The sequence below is a fragment of the Dermacentor silvarum genome, chromosome 7 (assembly GCF_013339745.2).
Source record: "Dermacentor silvarum isolate Dsil-2018 chromosome 7, BIME_Dsil_1.4, whole genome shotgun sequence".
Taxonomy (NCBI): Eukaryota; Metazoa; Arthropoda; class Arachnida; order Ixodida; family Ixodidae; genus Dermacentor; species Dermacentor silvarum.
This window is the reverse complement of record NC_051160.1, coordinates 140444661-140456758: the sequence shown is the minus strand read 5'-3', so window position 1 is coordinate 140456758 and position 12098 is coordinate 140444661. Positions and strand designations below refer to the sequence as shown.

Genomic DNA, 12098 nt, shown 5'->3' with positions numbered 1-12098 from the left:
TAGATAGATAGATAGATAGATAGATAGATAGATAGATAGATAGATAGATAGATAGATAGATAGATAGCCCTCGGAATGTGCTTGAAGTACCCTAACAACGCTCATCGCGTGTAAAGATTGTGTTCTAACCGTTAGAAAATAATGCAGTTATGCTCGGAGTCCAAGGCACATTCGAACCACCATCAGTTCCTCAAAATCTTTGCTTTTATTGAAGGAGCCCGAAATGATGCGAGACAGCAGCGAACCAGCCTGATGGTTGCTTTGTTAGCCCAGTGAGTATATTAGTCGGCTAGTGTACACACGCAGAAACACTTAGTGAAATGTCGCGACTTTATTTAGTCGTCCTTACAGAGGTCGTGATCGAATGTTGGCACTCTGACGTCACAATTCTCTTCGTACCTGTCCAGGCAGTGCTGAGGAACTGAATGAGCGATCGCGCGTTTCACCCACATCATACAATCTGCAAGTAGACAGGACAAATAGAGATGCATTTTGGAAGCCATACATGAGACAAAGCATGCAGCCAGAGTTCATGCAGCGGTTGAAAAAAAAAACGGGCAAAGAACGCATATTCACGCATAACAGCGCATTAGAAGAACAAGAAGCCCCATTATCTCAGAATAAATAGTCTCATATACATTTGTTGATTAAATTTCCCCATAAAGAAGTTGCGGGGCACACAATATCCTATATAGAGCATCCACTCCAACTGTTTGTTTCCACCTGGTCTACAAAAAAATATTTTCCACGAAGATGTTAATATTAAAAAACGGTTACTCTTTCTTATTTATTTTCCAGCCATTGACGTTAGGAATTCAGGTATGAATAAACAACACTCGTACGCTCAATCTTCCATTTTATTCCTGAGTAGTTATTGTAACTGCTGAACAAACTTCTAATTATGATTTATGTTTAAACTATTACTGAATTTATTTTCGATCAATGCAACGCTCCACGCATACCTACGCTACATATCTGTATAGCTTTTTAGAGATCCTTAGCCGCACGCACGAGCATACGCGTGTTCTAAGGCCGCTACCATGACTGGAGGGGGCGCAAAAAATATTTCGCTAAGTGTCACCCAATTGAACCCAATTCCTACATCTACGATCCGGGATTGTAGCTACGCATGCCGTCATCACAGTAAAGGCATGCTCGTCCCAGATATTGAAATGTGCATGTAGTAATAAAGTTTACTCTTTAACCCTTGTCCGTCTTAGAGCTGCTTTGCGCAGCACAATTTGCCAGCAGCCGTGTTTACACCAGCTGTGTAATACACCCTAAGTGACTCGAGCGGCCAGTTGCGCGACAATTTTGGGTGTTAACGCGAACACACGCCGTTGTGTTCGCGGACACAATTTTGCGTGTGTTCACGCTCGGGAAAACACTGTTATGTAGTACATATTGAGCCACGGAAAGCTCTGTCGGTAGTTTTTCATGTTGCTCTACAATTTTCTCATTGACTCCTTTCATCTAATATAATATTTCAGAAGTTGAATAAATAATGAAGACTAATTATGTAATTAGGTGGAATGCAAAAAATAATCTCAGTATCTCCAAGCGACGGCAAATAATGTTACCTTGGTTCTCTCTAGCTATGTGGCATTTGCATATTTTTCCAGTTTAGCTTAAGCTAGGTGGGACACCCTGTACAAACATTTCTAAGACGACAACTCTGATTTTTGTGCAGGCGGAACAGCTGCTACGTATACTCAAATTCATACCATATTGCTGCTGAAACCATAGTTCTTGACTAGAACGTGCGAGCGAAGCAAAATAAAAGTAATTCTCTTTAAAGCTACACCAATGCCGTTGTAGAAGCTGCTGAATCTTACGATCGTGGTCGTTGTAGGGAATAATTACGATCATGCAGTTCTTGTAGTCTGTATAGTTGTAGTAGGCTGTGAAGGGCCGAGTGCGATCTGAAAAGAAAGGCAATTTAGTCGTTTCACACGCGAAAACCCACAAAATATGAGCCGTCATTTTGTACTACTAATTAAAGTACAGTAACTATGCGCGGTGTTACGCTTGCTGGGTGGTCTACCGCGCTGGAATTTCACCCAACAGACAATAAAAAGACAGACGAACGTGAGCTACCATGTCCGTCCGGGGCCTTTTATTGTCGCTCACGTGTAATTACTGCTCAGTAAGCCGAACGATGTTGAACAGACTAGCCTCAGTTGAAGACTTATTGCTAAGTTATGTTCATTACCGCTTGCGAATGTGAAATATTCACACTACGCGTGATCGCCAATGTGAAAAACGTCGTGGACACGCAAACGCTTGTCAAGCAGCCTCGTGCCTCGCTTCTTGTCTTTAAATGTGCCTACGCAGACATAATGGATTGCAGAGTAATACACGAGTTATCGGTCATACATGAGTTATCGGCAATACACGAGTTATCGGCAGAGTAATACACGAGTTATACGTTATGAATGCATTGGCGAAAGAACAACCGACCTTCCCGGTGCTTAAAATATTCTGCCAGTAAACTAAATTGTGCAAGCAAGCAAAAGACACGGATAACTTCGGTGGAGACAGGCATTACGTCAGACAAGGTTGACGCGTTACTAAAAAAAAACAAAATAAAACAGGTTTACCATTTGTATGGCATAAAAAGAAGGCTTATACATTGACTATTATTTGACAGCTTATGAGTTGTGATCTCTGTTTATTATTTTATGCCCTACTTTCAAGTAACCAGAGCGTCGAGATTTCCCGGAGCTTGTCCGAAATAGCGCAGTATAATTCCAGTTTTCATCATAGGCTTTTTCTTAATATTTGGGGGCGACAATCGGAATTTTGTAACCAAATGACACTGTTACAACTTATAGAATGCCACTCATGGAATCTGTGAGAAGTTATTCTTACAGGAAGCGTAGCGATCTGTAAAGCATTGAGTAAGCAAAAAAGGAAAAAAAAGAGGTGGCCGCAAGATGTTTCAATTTTCTCACTGCTTCACATCTTCTGACAGGGTCTGGTGGATGCATGTGTAACGTTTGAACAATATCAAAATGTTTTGTTGTGTTCAAATCTCACTAAAATTTAAATATCGTAAATTCTGAGAAAGCGTGCTCCCCGAAAACGTCCGAAATATGCAAGAATACATTTAAATCTATAACGCTAGTGTGTCATCGTCGGCACTAAATTTAAAACGGAAAGTCCTACATAAATTTATCCCGTGAAACGATTAGTATTTTCTCCTAATTGTGTACAGTCAAGAAAGGCTGAAACACAAGACTGAACTGTTTTGCATTCAATGTCGTCTATATTGAGTCAATTTTCCCTTCGGGTCTATTGAAAACGGAACTGATTTGCTAGAAGCTAAATTTTCTTTTTCAGTATCCTATTAGACTCGGATGGTGATAAATGTGTCATGAATCAGCTTCCTACGCACTGTAGGATAGATGATCAATTTTTATATAAAATATCCGGCGTGCAATTTATTACGTGAACCGATGACGAAGCTCATGCTATGCTCATAGGGAGAGAACACTCAGAAAACAGCCAGTAGAAAGAAAACCTACCATTGTCAACAAAGTACGTGACCTGGTCAATGGCATTTCCCTCCTCGATATCAAAGCTTACATTCTTCCTGGAAGAAACAAAGTTTTAATCAATAATACATTTTGCGCTTAGAATGAAATAGTTATTTCATTACACAAAAAGACGCAATTGTGCCCTAAAGGCGGAGCATCGATTGCGACAACAAATCAGTAAACAGCTATACGGAGTGAGGATAGTAGTTTTATCGGCCGTATAAACTTGCGTAATAACTAAATTAACAAGCATGGTGTCAGCGTGCACAAGCAAACATGAGCACATCGCAGTCGATGACCGCGGACACTCGTGGTCAAAACGCTGGTGTGAGCAAGCGCGACTACAGCGAGCGAAGTGACATGCTGTCTATCGCTTTAACGGAAACTGAACGGCGAAAACACAGCGCTCACGAAAGTATGAGCAATCTGCAGATCGTTTCCAAGATACGGCGCGGGCAACTTAGCGTGGCCGCCCAAATTAGGCAGTTGCTGGCGGAGAAGCCGTGCCCCTCCTTCCCCCGCTTCCTCACTTTTCTCCTTTCGCAAGCGATATTGAGCCGTGATCGTCAGTTACCCTTGAGCGCGGTCGCGAAATAAGCAGTTGGTGCCGGGGCACAACATCGCCCCCCTCCTCCCTCCCTTCCTCCCATCTCCCACGGCCTTTCGCATGACGGAAGACTTCGCGTTTGCTCTACGGCTTGCTCCCTGACGCGCGCCAGATTGAGCCGCAATCGTCGGCACCCCTAGCGCGGTTTCAGTCGCACATGCCGTCTACGGAGCGCGGCGATGACTTTATCGCCGTTGCACTTCATACGTAACCTCACGACGACCGCGACGGCAGATATGCGCCTGGAGTGTCCATTATATTGATGTCGCAACAAAATAGGTATAACAAATCTCATTCGCAGTACAAGATAGGTGGCCGGTGCAACTATCCTTAATGCACGGCATGAGTATGATGCACCTAGATTCACTGCTCGTCACGACAGATGTAACAAGGGAGAAAAGTGCGTGAGTTTGTGTTGATGCATCCTTGATAACTGCGTATTTCTCCCGTGGCGCATTTTTCGCGCCAAGGCTACACACTAAATAAATTGCACCCTCGTGCGTGCATAGGCTATCGAAAGACCTTTCTTCAGCCTCATGTTTCTTGCAGTTTTTTAGGAATGGTGTACTCGTTAGCAGAATGCCCTTAAGGCATTCATACTGCACCTTTGTATTATTTAAACAGCGGAGCTATTTAAGCCGTAGGCTAGCCCGTATAGCGTAAACCAGAAACTGCGCCTGGCGATGACCTCACCGCGCGTTGCCTAGCAACCACTTGGCACAGCTGCCCCTCGATTCGCCGCCGTTCCGCACTGCCGTGACGAGCTGCTACGAACGCGCACCTTCTCTGCCTAGCCATGACGTCATGTCGCGTCGCCTAGCAACCACATGTACATCGCTTCGCCTACACATATCAACGTTTCGCCAGGCCGCGTCTTAAAGGGCATCGTGCGGGCAAGCGAGAATCTGCGCGTCATCGGCGAGCGGATCCGGAATACCGTGCTGAAGCTGCAGCCGAGAAGAGCCGTCGTCGAGTCGAAGATCACCAGTTTCGCGAACGAGAGCGCGAGAGTCTGCGTTCGAGTATCCAGCGTCGTCGGCATAGCGACTCTGGCTGTAGCTTGGTCGATCACAAGCTCCGCTGTTTGCTCCAGCCTTGCACCACTAGCGCAAGTTGTGCTCATTTTTGTGAAACATAAACCTTAATATGTTTAAGGGTGCTCTGGCATTTAAACGTTAGAAATACGTAAAAAGCTGCCCGAGCTTCTCTGTCAGCTGTTTTTGCAAACTCATTGCTTAGGCCCGTCATATAATCACAGTAGGCTATGGGTGTCGTCTTGCTGCTGGCGTTCCCCGGGGGTGAAGTGGAGAGGCATGGTTTTTTTCCTAGTTTTATTGCCTATTTTGCCTTTCATTTCGTGCGAGTGGTGTTACTTAAATTCATTCAGCTCAGTGTGCTCGCTTACAGATCCGCTGTCAAGCGTCAACCAATCACACCGCATCATCGAAGCATAAGGACGCATGTTCTTTTTGGTGTCGAGTAGGCAGCGGCACAATATTATGCGCAGTAAGCCCTGCAAAGTTTCATGCGGTATCGGTTGGAGCAAACATTCACAGGTACGCGCGGCTCATTCTCTTGCTGATATGAACACGTCAATCATTGTAGCGCTGGCGCTTCTCGGCCGTGAAACTTAAGGTACCTCGATGTCAGCGCCGACTCCCGCCATTCAGGTGCTGACGACCCTAGACCAGGCCTGCGCCTTACGGCCGCCATAGTGTGTCGGAGCTGTTGAAGCGCTCACACATGTGCGTGTATTATTGCGGTACTGTCAGGCATATTGCCTGGCGTTTGTAATTTCCGCCGTGCCGTAGACGTGTTCACTAAATTGACTTTTCGGGTTCGCGACGTGGGATAAAAGGTGCGTGACAACTTTATAGCGGAAAATAGTCCATCATGCCTGGTTGCTGCGCACCATTGATAACGAGCTCCACGGAAAAACGACACGTGTATCTTAGATTCTCAAGGAGATCAGAAGGCACAGAGCATCCAAATGTTAGGAAAATGTCCTTAGGGAGTTTTGCTCAGCATTTACTTGCACCGATTGTAATATCCAGATGTAATGAGGGTGGTGTAATGTGGCAGTAAAACCACTGTAGGTGTAAACTTGGGCTGACCTGTTTTCATGTTTGCAAGAAGCGCCTATCTTCAGCTTTGTTGTGTCAATGCACGGAAACTTATGTCTATGGCCTCCAGAGGCTTTACGCAATGGAACGTATTTGGTGAGCTGCCCTGAACCACATATGAAATATTTAGACGCTGTTTTCTTTGGTTTTATTTGGTATATTTTCGCAATAAGCTTTACCTTCTTTTTGGTGAGATATCTCACTATGCTGGTCTTTCTCATATCCCTGTTCTCATTTATGGGTTATTTAGGTTCATTTATTTCACTATTTTCACAACAGAACATAAAGCAAGTATCTATTCCAGCAACACATTTAGTACCAATAGCTAGCTGACACGCAGGATATGTTCACAAGCGGTACACATGGGCTTATGCGTTAGGCTAGGTGTCTGTAACGATGCTTTAAATTCGGCAGTGTTTGAAGGTCGTGCATCGTATCACGCTTTACATACTTAAAATATAACTTTTTTTTGCTTTTACAAGCCTAAAACACGATATGGTTATGAGACACGATGTAGTGGGGGACGCCGGAATAATTTTGACCACCTCGGGTTATTTACCGTGCACTTAAGTGCACGAGCGTTGTTGCACTTCGCCTTCGTAAAAATTTGGCCACCGCGGCTGTGATCGAAACCCCGACCTTGAGCTTGGTGTTACTCGCAATGTGTGCCTTCGCTAATGTAACGCTGTTTTCGGTCAGGTGTACTTATTGTCTGCAGATTTCGCAAGCTAAGTCAGCCGCAATTGCGTATCATCCAAGGCAACGGGCTCGTCGAAGCATGAGCCGGCTGTATAGCTCGGAGATACACCAGTACAATGGGTACAACACCACCGCTATCTGGGCGTAATTATCGATGATCGCCTCTCTTGGCGCCCTGCCATTACCTCTGTGCGGGGCAAATCCCGGTCGCTGCTCAAGTATGTGGCCGCCTTGACTGATAGGGGTGCTGGCTACCAACAGCCGACAGCACTCCAGGTATACCAATCATCTGTCCTCTCTGGCATGATGTATGCCTTGACAGTATTGAACGTGCCGCCAAATGTGATGTCTCAATTGGAACGGGACTATCGTGTTGGACTCCGAGTCATGCTTGGCTTACCTCGTGAGGCGCAATCTGTTCTACTACTCATAGAAGCGCACCAGTTGCCCCTGAGGTTGTAAGCAGACCAGAGAGCGCTACACCATATCGAGCGTTTGCACCGAGCATCAGACGGCAAAGCACTGATTAAACGGCTGATTCAGCGCCCGTTCTCTCGGATGGGGAAAATGGCGGCATTGTTTGTGGACATTGGGCAGTTCAGCATCGGGCATTGTTTGTGGGCAGTTCAGCAGACACTACTTCATTCACAACTCCAAAGAAGCGCAACGAATGTTCCTTTCCCATTTATCTGTCAATTCCCGACATACACAAAAAGTCTACCCAGCCGGTTTCGGCACTATTTCAATTGGCACAGTCCCACCTGCTTGAAAAATTTGGAGGTTATAATAAAGTATTCACGGACGCATCTATACATAGCGACGCCCGAGGTGCTCTGCAGCTTTCTTCTGCCCTTCGACTGGCATCACAAGGGTGTTTAGAATACTGCATCCAACCTCATCACCAACTGCAGAACTGGCAGCGATTGATGTTGCTCTGAAGTACGTACACGAAAAATTAAACGCATTGAAGGTCGTCATTCTTACAGACTCCCGTGCTGCCCTCAGCAGGCAAAATGCCGATAGCCCAATTTTATGCAGTGTCAAAGAAACTTCCGGCAAAATTACTTCTGTATAGTGTCCCTCATTGCGCAGTGGATACCCTCGCACGTGGGAATCGCTGGAAATGAAGAGGCTGATCACCTCTATTCAAGTTGTGCCACCACAAATGTGACTGCCCTGACATTTCCTGCATGTTTGCAAACGCTCGTCTTCTGATACGCCGACACCTCCTAAAGCAGCACCCAGACCGACGTGTTGCAGAGGAATCGTTCCCTCCCCGTGTTCGTTGTCGGGGCTTGCCCGTCGTGCTGGAGCACTGTTATATAAGTTAGGGGTTGGGTCTGTGTTGGTGCGCGAACGCCTATACCGACAAGGACGTGTGGACAGCCCATCGTGTTCGTTTTGTGGCTCCCGTGAGACACGTGAACATCTCGTTTTAGAGCGTCCCGCATTCGTTGCGCAGTGCGCATTGGTAATTAAGGAATGTAGACTTATTGGGCTGCAATGTGCGACCCTTGACGATTGCCTATTTCCAAGAAGGTGCGCTTCACGACGTGACCAGGCATATCGAGCGCTGCTAATTTTTCTGAAGGACACTGACTTGGCCTCCCATTTATAGACATTATTTGTATTTTGTTTTGTTCTGTCTGTGTCTCCGGCCTTTTTTTCTTTCCTCATTTTTTTCATTTCCTCTATTCCCTCCTCCTGAAAGAGTAGGCAGGCGTTGTGCCCCTCTCGGTGGCAGTTGTCAGCTTGCTTCCTCCCTATTTGCTTCGTGTCCTTGTGTTATATGGGTACAAACCGAATAATAATAATAATAATAATAATAATCAATCAATCAATCAATCATTTGGTTATCGTGCCCAGGAACAACCGTGAGGTCTAGGTGCTGGCGCACGTATATATAGAAAAAGAAATACGGCAGGGGAATATCAGTAAAAAAAACAATGAATAAAAAATAACAATCTTGAAAAGAAAAGTGTACATACATGCAACCAAAGGCGCAAAATGCATACATAATAAAAAGGAGGAGAAGGGAAGTTGAACAATATGTGAAACTAAGACACAACAACGGAAAGCTGAGAGCAGAACAAAGACAAAGAGTTGTGAAAAATATCAAGGTCATGAAAGTGGGCGTTATAGAGACTCTGTATTCTATGGACGGTTGAGTGTTGGTGGTGACAGGCAGAAACATGGAAAGGTCTGTGTTCTCTGGTGATTTTGCGCGGAATACGAAATGTGATACAACTGAGGAGTTCGGGGCACATGAGGATACCGTGAAGGAGTTTGAAAAGGAAAAGCAGGTCAGCACGATTACGTCGGCAGCGAAGTAAGGGCAATGTCAATAATCCAACAGTGCTAGAGCAGGGCCCAGAGTCCGTGTTAGCAAAGCGGTGATGATATATGCTTAGAAACTTTTTCTGGACCCAATCTATAATGTCACTGTTGGATCTAGAAATGCCATTCCAGACGACCGACGCGTATTCGAGTTGAGGAAGACAGATTGTTGTGTACAACTTGCGGAACGGTGTAGGGGAATTGAATTCTCTCGATAGTCTACAAACAGAGCCAAGAGTGCGCATGCCCCGCATTGCGACGCGTTTAGTGTGAGCTGAAAAGTGTAAGGTTGTATCAAAAAGTACACCAAGATCATTGATCTCACGGACCTTACACAATGGTACAGAATCTACTGAATAAGAAAAAGAGATGCTTGCTGTTTTGCGGGTGAAAGTCATGACTTTGGTCTTAGCAGCATTCAAGGTGAGGTTATTATCTGTGCACCATTTAGAAACAGAAAGCAGGTCAGACTGCAGGATGCGACAGTCATCAACAGTGTGAATTGCCCTAAAAATCTTTATGTCATCGGCATATAGGAGGAATGAAGAATGCCGAATGGCGGAAACAACGTCATTAATAAAAATTAAAAAAAGGAGTGGTCCTAACACTGATCCTTGAGGAACGCCGCTGGTTACCATGTACGATGAAGACGTTTGGCCGCTGACGTTAACAAAACATGATCTACCAATAAGATAACTCCACAATAGATTTACAATTGACGAGTCAACACCAAAGTGCGTAAGCTTGATGAGAAGCAGTGAGTGGTTTACCACATCAAAAGCTTTACTGAGGTCGCAATATATGGTGTCTACTTGCCCCCTTTGAAGTACCGGCGCGGAGATATGTGTCATGAAGTTTGCGAGATTTGTGATAGTAGAGCGGCCGGTGAGAAATCCATGCTGATTCGTAATCAACGTGTTCTTCACAGTACAAGACAATACGTTGTGAAGAGCAAGCTCAAAAACCTTAGACGTGGCACAGAGAAGAGAAATCGGGCGATAATTTGAGACATCGGTTTTACAGCCAGACTTAAATACAGGAAAAACACGAGCAGTTTTCCACATGTGAGGGCAGGTGGAAGTATTCAGAGAGCTATTAAATATAGATGTCAATACTGGGGCAAATATACCGCCATACGCTTTTAAGATTGCGGAAGGGATGCCATCAGGACCGCAAGATAGGGAAGGCTTCAAGCGCTTAAGGCATTCGATGATCAGCTTTGCATCAAACAACACAGGACTAGATGTAGGAGCCGTTGTGTGCTGCTAACACCAGCGTTGAAACCTGAAGGCTTATATAAGGAAGAGAAATGGGCAGCAAAACAATCCGCGACTGCTTGGACTTCTACTCCACTCGAGTCGAGCAGGCGAAAACACTCTCCGCGATTACTGGTACGCTTGCGGATATACTTCCAAAATTCCGCCGGCCGGTCGGAGGCGCTCTTTTCCAAGAATGCAATATATGCGTCATGATCCCGCTTATAGAGGCGTTTGCAGAGAGTTCGAAAAAAGTGGAATTCTTCTCTCCACTCATTAGGCACAGGAATTCTGGATTTACGGTGCGCGCGATCTTTACGCTTTAGGGCAGTTATAAGTTCAGATGAGAACCAATTGGGATATTTAGAGTGCCTAGGACTGTACTGAGGAATGTATTGGCGCATACCGCTCAAAACAAGCTCTGCAAACTAATCTATTTGGTCATCAACATTAGTTTTATCTGTGACCAGGGACCAATCTCTGGTGGACAAGAAGTTATACAAGCCAACATAATCACCCCGCTTGAAAGCAAATCGAGAAGATTCATTAATGCCAGTCGAGAAGCTCTGCTTCAAGGCTGACACAGAGGCAGTTGTCTTAAGTGAGGGGTGAAACTTATCGGGACGGACAAGGGAAATGTCAGAACAGGAAAAATCTATAGCTTGAGCATTAGAGAGGCAAAGGTCTAAAACGTTGCCACAGGAATTGACGATAAAATTGTGCTGCTGAAGAGAAGAGAAAGACATAAAGTCTAAGAACAGGCTGCATTTATTCTCTATGTAATGATTATAATGAGAATATGTAAGCGTGTTCCAATCAATTCCTGGTGTGTTAAAATCACCAAGAAGGATTACTCTGTGTTTGCGATGGGAGGATAAGACATTTTCAATAGAAGAGATGACCTGATCAAACAAAGCAGGAGAAATATTCGGTGGAACGTAGAAGGTTCCGATTAACAATTTTTCACAGCGCGCTAGGCTGACTTCAAGCCAAATCGATTCCTGTACACTTTCTATGTCGCTGCGCCTTACACATGTCAGTGAGCTGTCAACGGCAAAAAGTACGCCACCACCTTTTTGCTTAACTCCACTGAAGTCCCGGTCACTGCGAAAGACGTTATAATGTGGCGGAAAAAAGTCTGAGGAGGAAATTTCACTGCAGAGCCAAGTTTCGGAAATAACAAAAATAGGAAAGGAAGACGAAATGACATTGGCGAAAAATTCACGTGCCTTGGTGCGAAGTCCACGAACGTTTTGGTAGAAAATGTCCAGATTACACACCACTTTGATCGTTTGGGGTCTTCTCTGAAGCATGAAGCATACCGTCGTGTAGCACCCCACGGAACGGCTTGAACAGGCACCCCATTGGCCACATAGACGGGTCGTTAAGGCGCTTAATAGCTTCATCGTCGATGGCTTCATCAGCGCAGACGAGAAATGAGGCATAGGAATTATGCCTCGTCTTCAGGCGTTTGCAGGCAATTGGCGGTGCTCCGACGTTTGACAGGTGAGCAGTCAGATCCGCAGACGTCGTATTT

General features: G+C 45.2%; 1 protein-coding gene across 1 annotated transcript in view; it reads right to left on the bottom strand.

Annotated features, from left to right (window-relative positions):
• Window positions 1–316: 316 nt before the first annotated feature.
• The window catches only part of LOC119459227 (uncharacterized), a 33674-nt gene continuing 21892 nt past the window's right edge, over window positions 317–12098 (bottom strand). Inside the window, exons 3-5 of the mRNA XM_049671271.1 lie at window positions 3528–3595; window positions 1836–1922; window positions 317–460 (exon numbers count right to left, since the gene is read on the bottom strand). Coding sequence (XP_049527228.1) covers window positions 336–460; window positions 1836–1922; window positions 3528–3595 — 280 coding nt within the window. The 3' untranslated portion in view covers window positions 317–335. The remainder of the gene's footprint in view (window positions 461–1835; window positions 1923–3527; window positions 3596–12098) is intronic.